This window comes from Ambystoma mexicanum, chromosome 4q (assembly GCF_040938575.1).
Source record: "Ambystoma mexicanum isolate Mex_15411 chromosome 4q, UKY_AmexF1_1, whole genome shotgun sequence".
In the NCBI taxonomy this organism is placed as follows: Eukaryota; Metazoa; Chordata; class Amphibia; order Caudata; family Ambystomatidae; genus Ambystoma; species Ambystoma mexicanum.
Window position 1 is genome coordinate 749,871,642 of NC_090928.1, and position 15,300 is coordinate 749,886,941.

Genomic DNA, 15,300 nt, shown 5'->3' on the forward strand with positions numbered 1-15,300 from the left:
ACTTCGGGTCGGCGCCATATCTCCGGCATTCCGAACCCCGGCCCCTAAGGGGAAAAAGACAATGAACATTATTATTAAGCTTGGACTTTTGAACTTGCAACAGAACTTTTACAGAGCCTTACCTGAATAGTCAAGCTTACCTGAACTCCCATCAATCCTCAATCCAGTGAAGTAACTGGGTTTCAACGTGCCCCTGCATCAGAAGCAGGATGGAGAGCTCATCCTTCTTGACCCTAAGGTGAGACTTCACGGGGAATCGTGGAAGGGTATCGTGGAGGGTTCGAAGAGAGTGGGAGGCTTGAGCATAACTCAGTCAGTAGGTAATACTCCCTTTTCACGCACAGGGGAATATTCCTGCGAGCCGGAGAAGCCAGAGTAGAGGGGCCCTTCCTGTCCATCTTCAGAGTCCTGCGCTTCACCGTTGAAGAAGCATCAGCACTCGAAGCCAGACCTGCGCCTCCGTGGGAATCAGGTGAGCGTTACAATGTACTGCAGTGCTTCTGATCATCTATTACCAGAGTGCCCAAAAAAGCCCAAAAGAAAGGCAGGAAACGCCAAATCCCGACAGTAGATAGAGTCCCTATGTCGGGAGATTCAAGTCAGGACTCATCTTGTCTTGCTTCGTCTCAACTCATCCATCTCCCTGTCACATTTTCCTTGACAGATGGTCTGTCCATTGTGGCCCAGGCCGTGGTTGATTCAGGTGCCACGGGCAATTACATTGATCATGGTTTCGTCTCAGTTACTGGGATCCCTTTGGTTTCCAAAAAACAACCTGAGACAGTCAATTCGGTAGACGGTTCTATCCTCGTGTCTGGAATGGTTACTCATCAGACGGTACCCATGGTCATGTGCACCAATGACGGACATACTGAGACCATTACATTTGACGTTATCAGAGCTCTGGCTTATAAGGTCATTCTTGGTATTCCATGGCTTCGTTTCCATAATCCTGTTATTGACTGGGTAACACACTAGGTACAGTTTCCATATACTGTATGTAATCTTCAGTGCACGCCTCTGCATGGTGTTATCCAGAACACCCCTACCAATGCCCTTGCCTCTTCTTCCCTGCACATCGGGGTGATTACTGCTGTCAACTTACCCTCTGTTCCCACAGAGTATGCCGACTTCCTGGATGTGTTCGATAAAGGCAGGGCTGAACAACTACCCCCCCCATAGGGTCTATGACTGCCCCATTGACTTAATGCCTGGGGCAAAGATTCCTGTAGGAAGAGTGTATTCCCTTACCCTGAAGGATGACGCTGTGTTAAAAGACTACATCGATTACGCACTTGCTATGGGATTTATCAGGCCATCCAAATCACCGGCAGCGTCCCCACTCTTCTTTGTACCTAAAAAAGAGGGCGACCTCCGTCCCTGCATTGACTACAGAGCCCTGAATGCAGTCACCATAAAGAATCAATACCCGCTTCCATTGATTTCTGTTCTTCTCGATCAACTGGGTTCCTCGCAGATTTTTACCAAATTGGATCTCAGAGGGGCTTATAATCTGGTCCGCATGAGAGAGGGGGATGAGTGGAAGACGGCATTCAAGACACGTTATGGCCTGTACGAATACCTGGTGATGCCCTTTGGGCTTTGCAATGCTCTGGCTACCTTTCAGGCTTTCATGAATGATCTATTTCATGACATATCTGACCAATATGTCATCGTTTATCTAGACGACATCCTGATTTATTCTCACAATCTCACTGAACACGTTCAGCATGTCAAAACCGTACTTCAGCGCCTGAGGGAAAATCACTTATTTGTAAAGGCTGAAAAATGTATATTCCACGCTTCTGAGGTAGAATTCCTGGGATATGATCTTACCAGCCAAGGAGTGCGTATGAGCAAGTCCAAAGTTAAGGCCATACTTGATTGGCCAGCACCCAAGACGGTTAAGTCCCTTCAATCTTTCTTGGGATTTGCCAACTTTTATAGACAGTTTATTCATGGATTTTCTGCTCTTTCAGCGCCTCTAACTTCATTAGCCAGTGTCAAAACCCCCTATGTTTGGTCATCTGCGGCACAACTGGCTTTCGACCAATTGAAATCAGCCTTTACCTCCGCTCCTGTACTTAAACACCACGATCCTGATCTACCCTTCTATGTGGAAGCGGATGCCTCCGGTACCGCTATTGGAGTAGTCTTGTCCCAAGAATGCCCACAGACGGGGGAAATGCATCCCGTTGCCTTCTTTTCTCGTAAATTAACAAACTACGAAAGGAATTACTCCATCACGGAACGGGAGTTGTTGGCCATCAGGGATGCCTTCGCTGAGTGGCGACATCATCTACTTGGAGCGCGTCATCCTGTCACAGTGTTTTCTGATCACAGAAGTCTTTTGGCTTTCAAATCTATGAAATGTCTCACAGCCCGACAGGCCAGGTGGCACTTATTCTTTTCTCAATATCAGTTTCACATCACCTATCGTCCTGCCAGGGCTCAGGTATCAGCTGACGCACTTTCACGTCTCCATTAGGCGGGTAACCCGTCAAAATCCGAACCTCTTATGCTTCTCCCGGACAAGGTCATTTGCGGGTGCATGGTACAGCCTTCCTTACGGGATGTCATTGCGCAATGGGTAATCGAACATCCGAAGGAGGTTCAGAAACTTAATATGGATCTGTCTCAGGGGTTACCCGTCATTCAAGAACGTATTTTCATACCTCCTGGTCAAGCTCGTTTATTGGCACTTCAATGGGCTCATGATTCTGTGGTTGCTGCACATACAGGTCAAAAGAAGACGCTGGAATCCTTACGGCGATGGGCTTGGTGGTCTAACATGTCTCGCGATGTGCAAGATTACATCACTACGTCTGCTATTTGTGCCCAATGCAAATCTGCCAGATCCAGACCAGTTGGTTTGTTGCGTCCTTTACCGGTGCCTCATAAACCCTGGCATATGATATCAGTGGACTTCATTGTGGAATTACCAGATGTCCAGGGTCATGATACCGTGTGGGTTGTTCTGGACTACTTCACTAAATATGCCATATTTGTGCCATGTTCAGGATTGCCTTCTGCTTCTCGTTTGGCCAGACTATTCATGGCTAACATCTTTCAGTATTTTGGTCTCCCTTCCATCATTGTTTCGGACCGAGGTACCCAGTTCACTTCTAAATTCTGGAAGGCTCTGACTACCTCTTTGGGAATTGAAGACAGATATTCTTCGTCCTATCATCCTCAAACAGACGGCCAAACCGAGAGACTCAACTCCACAATTGAACAGTATTTACGCTGTCTTTGTCTTCAGTTCCAACAGACCTGGTATACCGCCCTGCCACAAGCCGAATTTGCATATAATAATTTCATGCACAGTTCTACGGGAGTGTCTCCCTTTTTTGCTTTAGATGGTCTACATCCTAGGTCTTTACCATTGACTCCACCCTTACCTGAGGCCTCGCCTGCTGCACTGGCATGTGTGAGAGATTTAGACCAAGTTCATCGGGATGTACGATGCCATCTGCTCAGGGCTCAAGAGCACGCCAAGAAATCAGCGGATGCACACCGACTGCCAGCTCCGGTCTACCAAAATGGAATGAAGGTTTGGTTGTCCTCCCGAAACCTGCATATTGCGGGTAAACGTTCATTGTTGCCGCGCTTTATTGGTCCTTTCCGCGTTTCCTCTGTCATCAATCCGGTTGCGGTTAAATTGGATCTTCCTAAGCGCTGGCGTATTCATCCAGTGTTTCATGTATCACTTCTCAAACCAGTCGTTCCATCCACTCGGTTGCCTGCTCGCCCTGCTCCTGTCATGGTCAATGGGGAGGAGGAGTATGAGGTTTCCGACATCCTTGATTGTAGGATCTCAAGGGGTTCTGCCCTCTATTTGGTGGACTGGAAGGGGTTTGGACCTGAGGACCGTACTTGGGAGCCTCTGTCTAATCTGCATTGCCCCGATCTCTTACGGGATTTCCATGCCGCCCGGGGGTTGCCGGCGTTTTCGGCGGCGGATGCTGTTACGCTACGGCAGGAACAAAGGACATTACCGAGAAGATCATTCCCACGGAGTATCTCGCAATCAGGGAATTCGCTCTGGCAGCGTTACAAGTTGCCTTGGAAACTGTTTGGATCACGTAGATCTGCTAGTCAGCTGATCAGACGTGCCTCGCTTTAACGGAAGCCACGCCTCCTTGTTCCTTAAAAGCGGTCAGCCGCGGGAGCCTCGTTGCTGCTAATTGATCATTACGGCGTTCCTTTTCGGAGCCTTCCTACGGCTTCTTCCATTCGGATCACCCTCCGAGTATCCTGCTTTGTATCTGATCTACCGTTACCAGACCTTGGCTTATGTGTCCTGTTTTGCTTCCTGGATTGTCCTTTGGTATCTATTGCCTTGGTTGTGAATCCGCTCGCAGTCTCTTTACACTGCCGAGCTTCTGTTGAGCTCCCCGCTCCGCCTGTCCTCCTGCCGGGCTTTCAGCACATCATTCCGCGCTGAGAACAGAATTCCAGTCTTCAGTTTTCTTCTTACAGCAAGCGCCTTGCTTCCAGCGGAATTCAGTCTTCTATCAGTTTAATCCTATTTCCAGCACTGCCAAATTAATGATTTACTTCATCCTCTACTTATTTGACTGTGTTACATCCTGTGAAGATGAGGTGTATTTTCCACTAAAGTGCAGTAAGAACGCTTTCCAGTTTTGCACCAACCCGGTCCTAGTGCGTCCCTCGTGCCGTTCGGGTTATCCTACCTATACTAATCTTCCCATTTGTTATTTTATCCTTTTGTTGTCATCCCTCATTTTAGAACTCTGGACACTTTACTGAACTGATGCTGGACTTCCTCTCAAGGTCTTCAATTCCACTATCTCAGGTACCAGCGATTCTATTGTGTTCCATAATTGTATACCTTTGCACACCAAGGTGGGCCTTATACTCACAACAGTTTTTTTTTTGTATTCTCTGCAGCATTACTTGGTGGTGCGCTCAATTCCGCTCTTTTGCATTATAGACTACTGTGTCTTGTTTTACATAATAGCAGAGTGGTACGTTGTGAAAAAGAGCCCCTCTCTAAGAGGAAGCCTGATTCTTTTGAAATTAGGTGACCTGGGTTTTCTGAAGACTTCCACGACTCGCCTCAGATCATGATCCAGGTTGGAATCAAGTACTCCTTCCGGTTCGGTGAGTAACAGCTATACTCCTCTTTCTATGGGGCTTATATCGATGATATAATCATTCGTAGTAGAAAGTGGAAAGAACATACGCACCATCTCCATTTAGTCATCAAATCCCTGAGGAAAGACTGCCTTACTGCTAACCCGAAAAAATGTCACTTGGCACAGTCAGCAGTCATGTACCTCGGTTTCTCTGTGCGTAATGGACCTATTGAACTCCGAAGTGAAAAGGTGAAGGCTGTGCAAGAAACCCCAATACCCAAAATAAAGAAAGATCTGAGACCCTTTTTAGAGTAGGTTGGGTGTTATAGACGATTCATTCCCAGTTATTCCCCTATTACCTCTTAATAAGCTTAAAAATGCGGGACCACAAAAGATAAAATGGAGTCCAGAGGACCAAAACTGTTTTGATAAACTGAAAGAAAATGTGTGCAGTGAGACAGTATTAAAAGTGGCTACTTTAAGCAAAGAATTTCTCTTACAAACAGATGCCTCACATGTTGGGCTAAGGGCTGTTCTTTCCCAAGATCACGATGGCATTGAACATCCGATTCTTTTTATTAGTCGGAAATTATATCCGAGGAAAAATAAATATGCCATAATTGAGCTTGAGGCCCTAGCCATAATGTGGGCATTTTCATACTTAAAATACTATCTCACTGGCAGAAAGTTTAAGCTGGTACTGAACATTCTTCATTAACATGGATCAGCCTCCGTAAAGACACTAATGCATGGGTCATGCACTGTTTCCTAGATATGCAGCCCTATTGCTTCATGGTAGAACATCGAAAGGCAAGAGATCAGGGGAATGTAGACTTTCTTTCCCGTTTCCCAATAGATGCCGAAAGAACCAGCAGCATTAGAGGAAAGGTATGTGATGAATCTGACTTATGTCATCACTCGTTTCCTAGTGGTAGTCTCCCCCCATGTGGCAAGAGGACGGTATCCACTTCTTGCGTAGGTTTGCATAGTTGGGTACATTTGCAGACCATGAACAGTGCAGTTGAAAATTGAATGCTAACGCAAAAATAAATCTGCAGGGGGAACTAAAGAATGTGTACCATGATCTAATATCTGGAGCAGGGAACTGATATGTTCAATTGGTTATATCTTTAAAATAAGGGCACACATCACTCATTTGCAGGGGTAGGGCAAGTTAAGAGTACACCCCCTTTATATGATTTTCCAATGGAGTCACTGTTTAATCACAGTACAGTGAAAGCTTAAGCTGTGAATCCCTGATCTTTGGGTCTGACTGGGAGTCTGATATTTCTCTCTGAAGGTTGCCCTTAATTCACCAACAAACATCATCTTAAGGACCATTGGGGGATACCCCGCAAGTGCAGTCCACCGGCCAAATGTCATCTGACGCAAGAACAGGGGCAGCACAGGTCCTGCTCCTCTCAGACAGTACATCCGCATTTTTGCACTCTTACAGTATAAAAAAGTGCACTATTTGTATTTGGTGCTTCAGCTGTAAATTACAATAGGGATTTTTGTGTGTGTGTATATATATTTTTTATAATAGTTAGCTTATGTGTCCTGAGAAAAGGACTTGTAGTCCCCTGTCGTCGTGAAAACGTTTTTGATATTTTGTCCCAGTTGCTTCGCTCGGCTACATCTTGGGCATTGCTGGTGAACTCTAAAATGTCTGAAATACAAAAGATTCATCCACCAGATACCATAGTTGTCCAAATGATTGTCAGGAGCCTTTTTTGGGTCCATTTACTCTTGTGTTGTAGATATTGTTTCCATTTTATTATGAATTTTGGGACATCCCTATTTTGTCCCACCTTCAGGCTTTACTGTCTTCCTGCATCTAACCTTCCATTCAATTCAAACCTCAGACGATCTTAGTATTAAGGGCCGGCGGGACATGGGCGAGCTGGTAAGAGGTGTGGCAAGGTTAATAGAAAGGAACGCCTGTTTTATTTTGCTTACCAGCCTGCACCTGTCTCTGTCACATTTCTCTCATTGCTGCATGTGCATTTCAAAACCATTTGTAAGCAATTAAGTAGGCCTATCCACACACGTTCTACAAATATTGCTCTAATTCTAATTTCAGAACATTTGCCCACTTCAAACAGGCTTTTCTGAAAAACATGACTGAGTTCCACATCTACTTCTTCTCCCCGAATAGCCAGTGCTTCATTCACTTCCCATAAGCCTATAGAGAAGAGAACTAGCTATAGGAGTAAATATAAGTTACTCAACTTAATGACTCTCAAACATACAGTCCATACTCTAATTTGATGCACAAGACCCACGCTCCTGCCCGTTAACAAGAGGGTAACTAATGCCAATTTGTTGCAGAAACAAGAAAAAAGGACTGGTGGATGAAGTAAGCGACCATGCAAAGGGATGCAGTCAGGGTTAGGCATTGACGTGCATGCATGTTTTTGGCTTCACAGATAGGCCTAAACCCCCCACCCTCATACTATTCGGTGTGATGTGGGCAGTCACCAGTGTCAGGTGACGACCCATGCCCAAGGCTAAATAAAAAGGAGACCCCTCTCAGGCACCGGTATCAAGTCTTAGTTCCAGCAACTAGTGTGTCCGAGCATCATTGCGAGCTCCCAGGCACTGGCCCTGGAGCCGCATAACAACTGTCGACGAGGTGGGCATGGACTCGCTGTCTGTCCTGTGCTGCACATGTACCTCGCACCGCCACCAGGAAGTGGTGGGCCGACGAGGCAGTGTGCGCCTCTGGCTGACGGGAACGCCTAACGCCCATATACTGGCCCCGTACATCCCTGGCGATATGTTCCTGTTAATCACTGCCAATGTGCTCAGCTCCGTGTTCTGCTGGGAGAGACAGGACAGAGCTCCCTCTGAATCAAGCCCTTACAGGTGATTGGTTGTTCCTGTGTGCTGGCTGCTCACGAAGGTGCGGAGACCACACTCACAAAAACACAGCTAGCAAACTCAGGGTGCGATGAACATGGTGTGGCCACAGTTTGCGGTCCTAGAAGGGTGCTTGTGGGGCTGTGGGCCTCAGGCCAGCCGTGGCCCTTGATGGATAACACGCTAAAAGAGGGTCAAGAGTGCGTAACAAGGACCAAGGTCACCTATTCTGGTGAGGAAGGGAGGTGTGAAGCACCAACGTGGACACTGATGTCGAAAACGATGGGGTGTCCTCGTCCCTCAGAACACCGCCATCTACTGCTCATAGAGACAGCACCAGAGCCTATGGTCAGCAACCCGGGGCCCCACTGGGATTTCTCTGGGTGCCCTGTACCAGAGTTCGATATAACAGGTGCTGAGGCGATATTAGGACCACGATGGGACATGTGGTTTGAGAGACTTGAAATGTTTTTAACACCGCCAGGTAGGCTGATAACAGAGCAATGAAAGCCATGCTACTGTTTTACATGGGAAGTTTAGTGCATCAGAGTTTTAAGATGCTTCAACCCCAGAACACTACAAACATATTTCCGGCCCCTGGTCAACAGAGACTACGGGTGGTTCAGGTTACAGCAAGCACACCAGGATCCAGCAGAATCGTTAGCTGCATAACATGTCGGCTGTGGTTCCTAGCCATGTCCTGTCATCTACACAGTGAAACAGACAAAATCTGAGCGCAAATAATCCAACATTGCGACTCTACCACTACGCAGACAGATCCTCAAAGAACCCAACGTTCTCCTGCAGTGAATCCTGGAGCTGGGTTGCACTCAAGAACTTTTGACATTGCGAGCGGCACAGATGGAAGAGGCGTCCAAGGCAGGAGTACAGGGTTACGCTGATGTTTCGGGCCAGCGCAGATAACCCGGCGGACTTTCAGTCATGGCACCCGGCAGACCAAGTGGATCAAGCTGCAGGTGAGTTCGCTGACACCGAGGAATTTGTTGCCATGATAATGAGAGCAGCGGTACCTAAAGTGATGTCTCTGGCCGACAATGCCACTACCACATGAGGCGATGCAGGACTGCAGGATCTCATAATTTAGTTCCAAGCAAAGCAGTTGAAGACGTTTCTTTCTGTGATGCAGCACAGACTGCCCAAGACTCAGGCATTTCTTCAAAGGATGTGGAAAGTCAGAGGAGAACTCTCAGTAGGGCATGAAGGAGTCCTTCTAAGACGCACCCAATTGGTAATTTCTTTGGAACTACAAGAACAGGTTGTGCGCTCGGACCATATTGAGCACCATGTTGTCAGCAAAACTAAGGCACGTCTCCAGGAAAAAGTATGGTTCCCTGACCTCGAAGGTAAAGTCAATGACGCTTTGGCCCAATGTGTGTGGTGCTAGGCAGCCAGACCAGTGGTGAAAGAGCCCCACATCACATGCCTGGAGCGTGCCACAGCACCATGGAAGGCTCTCAGTGTGGACTTTGGGATGGTACTACAGTCAAGACGTTTCATAGTTGGATGAATTTTCACAGTATCCATTCATGCAGGTCGTGAACTCCACAGCAGCTGCGGTGATCATCCCCATCCTCGAAGACCTCTTTGCAGCCCACGGGATCCCTGGGTCTATATGATCTGACAGCGAGCTGCCATTTCAAAGCAATGACTTTGCAAGGTTCCTCCACCTCTGCGGTGTCTCCCACAAGCGCATCACACCCTGTTGGCCACAAGTGAACAGGGATGTAGAACGAGTCATGAGAACACTCAACAAGTCGTTCTGTATCGCCATAGACCAAGAACAGCAGCTGGAACAAGCCCTAATGTCATTCCTGATGGCCTACAGGACAACAGCACATGCCACCACTGGCGTGGTGCCAGCCGGGGCCTTCCTAGGGTACAAAGTAACATCTGTCACTCCCGAGCATAACTCCAGGAGAATTAGAGTGCTGGACCCTGTGAGGTGGAGGGAAGCCCAAGCGCGAACCAACGTCAGAGATACAGTCCGACTAAGACTTGGAGGAGCCCCCATTGTAGTTGTCAACACCGTCCTGGAGCGCACATGATACCCCACACACAAGCTGTGTCTACCACAAAAGACCAAATAGTGAACGTTAACCAAGAGGCAATGAACCGTGATTATGGCAGCGAGAGGTAACAAGTCGCTCACCAGGAACTGCAACTGATGGCGCTGCCTGAAGGAGGTACCTGAAGAAGAGCAGTGAGAGGATGAAGAAACCCAGTCCATGGAGCAGTGAGAGGATGAAGAAACCCGGTCCATGGAGTCCGATGGATACCTGGGGGACCCGCCAGAGAAAAGCACATCGCTACCGACCAGCTGAGACTGGGGAAGTGACACAATGGGTGAACAGGACCAACAGGGTTCCTGATACCCCCAAAGATCAGAGAGGAGACCACCAGGAAGTCTGAGGGACTATGTGCTAGAATGATGCAGAAGCCGTCGGAAATGCAGAGGTCGTTTCCGTCATTGTTGTTGTTGATGTTTTTGTTATGGTGGTTGGATGGGATGTTGTGACGTGGGCGTCACCAGTGTCAGGTGACGACCCATGCCAAATGCTGAATAAAAAGGAGACCCTGCCCAGGTACGGGCAGGGAGTCTCAGATCCAGCAACTAGTGTGTCAGAGTATTATTGCAAGCACCCAGGCACCGGCCTGGGAGCAGCATACCACTATTTCCCTATGAGAACAAGAGTCAATACCGAAAGTAACTTTAATTAGAGTGCCTAATCTATCTTTTACCCATCTCTATAAATCCTTCATGTTACTACTGGCTGTATTTTAGATTTACAAACTAAATGCCAATAACCCCTAATTTTGCAAGAGTGCAACCTTATTTGAGGCCTAGCAGAAAAGGTTCATGTGTATTTTGATTTTATCGAAAATTATGCTGTCTCACATTTGTCTTCATGAGTGAGCCTATTTGGGGTCTAGTTTGCTAAATATGCGTCTTCAGTCAGCCAGAAGTGTAATTTCAAGAGTTAAAGTGCACTGTCTGGAATGAAAATCTGACTTTATTTTAAGATGTTCTTTCCTTGCAGATACACTGGCAGAGTAATCAAAGATGTTATAAACATGGGCTCCTACAACTACTTGGGATTTGCAGAAAACACGGCAAGCTCGCTACAGGCGGTGAAGGACAATTTGAGGATCCATGGAGGAGGAGTGTGCAGCACCAGGCAGGAAATGGGTATGTATCATGTCCCATGCTCTCCCTGCTGCTATGTTTTCCATTGCCATCTTGCTTCTATTACAGAAGTTTACAGAAAGCAGACACTGCCAACATGCTTGGCTTGTTGTTGAACACGATCGTATTGTCAGTTGCACTGCCTTTGTTGTTCTATAATTATTTTCTAAGGGATCTGGTTTGAGGCATGTGTGACAGGACTGACCTTCTGACCCTTTCAATGGGGGTGGGAGACTACCCCCCAACACCTCGACAAGGTGGCTGAGTGCAGGCAGGTGCCGCTCCCACCCCTCGTTACTTTCTTTAATGGCAGCCGGGAGTTGCAACAGTTAGGCGGGTTGAGGGACGATGCAGGGATGAGTTGGCGGGCCTGCAGTCGGTCCTACTGCAGCTCCGGAAAAGACCCCGCCCTACGCCAGGTGCGTGTCGTCTCAGCCTGCAAAAAACAGCAGGGTGCCACACACGCAGGAACAACAGCCACAGGAGGACTCTGCCTCCAGAGAAAAAAGCATTATGTTGAGGCTACCAAGGCAACACTGGTCACCGTTAGCTGGAGCCGCGCAAAGGGGAGCACACTAAGTCACCAGGGATGGCTATATTAATTAAAGGCCTCCCGGAAGGTCATGATATAAGAAATTCCACTAACCCACCAGGAAACTGAAATATTAAAAGGCCTACAAACAAGTGGCAACAGCCCCCTGTAGATGGTTGGGCCTTCCATGCCAGAAAAACTGCAAGGACACACAAAACGCCTTGAAACACCATTTGTTGTATAGGTGCCTTACATATATCCAATAAATAAAGGGGGCAGGCCTTACAGTATTCTGTGACAAATCTTAGGATGTTTTACCTTCTCCGCCAGGGGGAGCCCTTTCGCATGGGCCCAGGGTGGTTCATCCACAGTACAATAGTCCCCCGTGCAGTGTTTGAAATTGAGATTCGATGAGCAGGAGCTACAACAAGCTCCTGGGTGTCAGGCGTCACCCAGTAGGCAGGCGCTATCGCAAGGGAACCAGGAGCTACCTGAGATGCTCCTTTAACTTTTTGTACATTTTGTATGAACCGTTCTGTTTAAATGTATATTAGATGTGTTCTCATAGAAAAGTTCTTGTTGGATTGCCAGGTATTGAGCGCTGAGGTACTGTAATATACAGATAACTGGAAGACTTAGTTACGGGCTGCCGCACTGCCGTGACTCTGTAGGCTAATCCTAAACCTACAAACTGAAATAGGAACTAACATGTGAACACAGGTGGTGCGCTGCCCTATTGGATTGTGTACAACATATTGATGACCACAACTGAATCACTCCAAAATTGGATAAAGTTTTAATGAAAAACAACAGAAGCCAACACGTGTTTCGACCAATCTTGGTCCTTGTCAAGGAGGGGCCTAAATACCGTGCTCAATAGTACACCAACGTAACAGAATACCATTTTGGTAAGAATGATAACACATAAAAAAACATAAATAAAACAGACATAGGAAAAAGCGAAGAGGGGATATTCAGAGACATGTTTCCACACATTGAAAAAGTATAACACATAATAGATGAATGAACATTACAACAGTTAATAATTTGTGAATTGGGCATATGGAATACAAGCAAAAAAATCAAATGGACATAATCAAGCAACATTTGTAAAAATCATATAGGAAAAGTCAAAATGCATCAAGACAACATATATCGATCATAACAACAAAACAAAAGGGAAAGATGAAAGAAAAAAGATGGGAAAAAACCAAAATCAAACACAAAAATATAAGTATGCGTTAGACTTGAATAACATATTCCTCAATCAGTAAACATAAACCATTCCTTGCATCATTTAGTGACTTATAAGAAATTCCAATTCCTGGTGCATTTCAGTTAAGGAACTGCAGATGGATAATACATAGCTCTGTGAAACCAAAATTAAGGAAGTGTTCAGAAATGAAACTGGGGTTAGGTTATGACATGTTGGTCTAAAAATACTGCTAGACTCTAGGTGCACTAGTCCCATAGAGTCACTCTCATAAATATAGAACCGTGATAGGGCCAGTTTCGGTCGAACACTGCTTATGGCAACCATTCAATAAAGTATCAAGTTTAGAATCAATAAACACAGATGAAAATAATAGTGCAGCAGTTGAGTGACAAAGAAACTTACCAGGAGATTCTGTATGACCCCACGGAGAAAGTGAGCGCCTTGATTAAGGACGTTTTGGATGCAGCAGAAAGCATGGACGTTATATCAGAACGCACAAGGAGGTTTCTGGAGACATCAAATCCAGTGATTATCAGGTTTGCACCTTACCTTCTGAAGCGTGGGCTTTCGGTCTGTGTAGAGAAACGGTCTGTCCTTCTGTGCAGCCATGATGCGTCCTGAGAAAACAGGAAGGGCTTTGTGGCTACCCTGGTGGAGCAGCCCAGCAAGAATGCAGGCTCTCAGGATAGCTGTGTTGTAAGCTCAGAAAAGGACTGTAGAAAATGGGTCTCAGAGGCAACAGCAGGGTAATGTAGAAAGTAGGCAGACTGGAAACAGTAGCAAGAAGCAGGAATGGAGGCTTGGAAGCATGAGGAGCAGGCAAGGAAGGAGGGAAGCAAGGAGGGTAATTAAAGGTTAACTGAAGCGTCATGCAACAGGTGAGAAGTTGCAATTCAGGGATTACCTTGCGAGCACCATCTTTATGGTTGACTGAATCTGAACGCCGTACTTCCGGGAAATATGATAATCAACGTCCTCGTCATGGTGGCCATGTTGGTGTGGGATGAGCCGTACCGTTGCAGGCCCCATCTTGATGAGGGAACGGCTTGTCGCCAACAGGTCCATAAGGACCAAGAAGAATGCGTCCTGACAGTGATACTGGTCCTCTACCTGCTAGCAAAGATCCACAAAAGCCTTGTTAAGTCACCAGGACGTCCGATCATAGTTGCTATGGGCAGCTTGCTTGAACCATTGGCACAATATGTGGATAGAGTTATGTAACCACTCATCCAGAAAAGTCCAACCTACATTAAGGACACTACAAACTTCCTTAACGAATTCAATGATATACGATTCATCCACGGTTGGGACATCCTGTTCACAACGCTCTCACATCTTTATATACCAACATAGTACATGAAGCAGGGCTTGAGGCAATGGAATGGTTGCTGCTATCATCAGAGATATGTATGGCAGACAGGATATTTATCCTGTCTATTCTGAAATGAGTATTCCAAAACAATGTCTTTAAATTTGAGGACACCTTTGACGAACTACTGATTTTATGTTTTTGTAACTTCTTTTTATTGGTTTTACAACCGAGAAAATGCATTTCCTAACTTAAACCCACCCTCCCACCCCTTCACTATGTCCTTCATCCATTACCTCCATGGACCAATCGCCGACATTATTGGTTTTGTAACAAAGAAATTACGTTTCCCAACTCCCCCCCCCTCCCCTGGGGGCAGCCTGACTTTGTCCTTGATCCAATATCTCCATGGACCAATCGCTAATGTTCACTGCAGGTCCAGTAGTCGCAAGCACTGAGGGCGCCACCCAATCAGAAAGTCATCTTTAAGAAAAAACAGAATTTCCTCCCAATCCCTTGCGAAGGACTGGACACTATTGTTCATTACATACGTTGGCCACTCAAGTGCCACAATTTCCCAAAGTTTCCGCAACAAGTCCTGCAAGAAGGGAACCTCCATACTCCTCCACCTTTGTGCTATTACTGTCATAGCTGCAATTGTGAGGATCGCCCTTGCGTTTTCCCGAGACCTAGGTTGCCCCGTCATGGTGCCCCCCAACTCCCAGGAGGACCACCTCCGGAGATCTGCTATTTCCTTGCCCATATGCCTGTTCCTGAGCCTTCTGCACTTCCTGTCAAAACGGCCTGATTTTTGGGCATTTCCACCAAATATGTTGCGCTGTACCCTCCAACCCACATCCCCGCCAACAACTCCCAGAAGTGGTAGGATAGATCTCCCGAAGGCGGACTGGCGTGTAGTGCCACCCGAACACAATCTTGTACCACATTTCCTGTAGCTGAGATGCTTTGACCAATCTGGGAATTTTCCTTCATAGCCTCTCCCACTCATCTCGCTCAATTGCCCTTCCTAAGATCTGTTCCCACCTCCGCATATACGGCCATTGACCTCTGGTG

The 15,300-nt window shown here is 46.7% G+C and overlaps 1 protein-coding gene across 1 annotated transcript in view; it reads left to right on the top strand.

The window, feature by feature from the left end:
* The window catches only part of LOC138467979 (serine palmitoyltransferase 3-like), a 1,171,530-nt gene that overhangs the window by 465,026 nt on the left and 691,204 nt on the right, over positions 1-15,300 (top strand). The window contains exon 4 of the mRNA XM_069608334.1: positions 11,024-11,172. Within this exon, the coding sequence (XP_069464435.1) occupies positions 11,024-11,172 (149 nt within the window). The remainder of the gene's footprint in view (positions 1-11,023; positions 11,173-15,300) is intronic.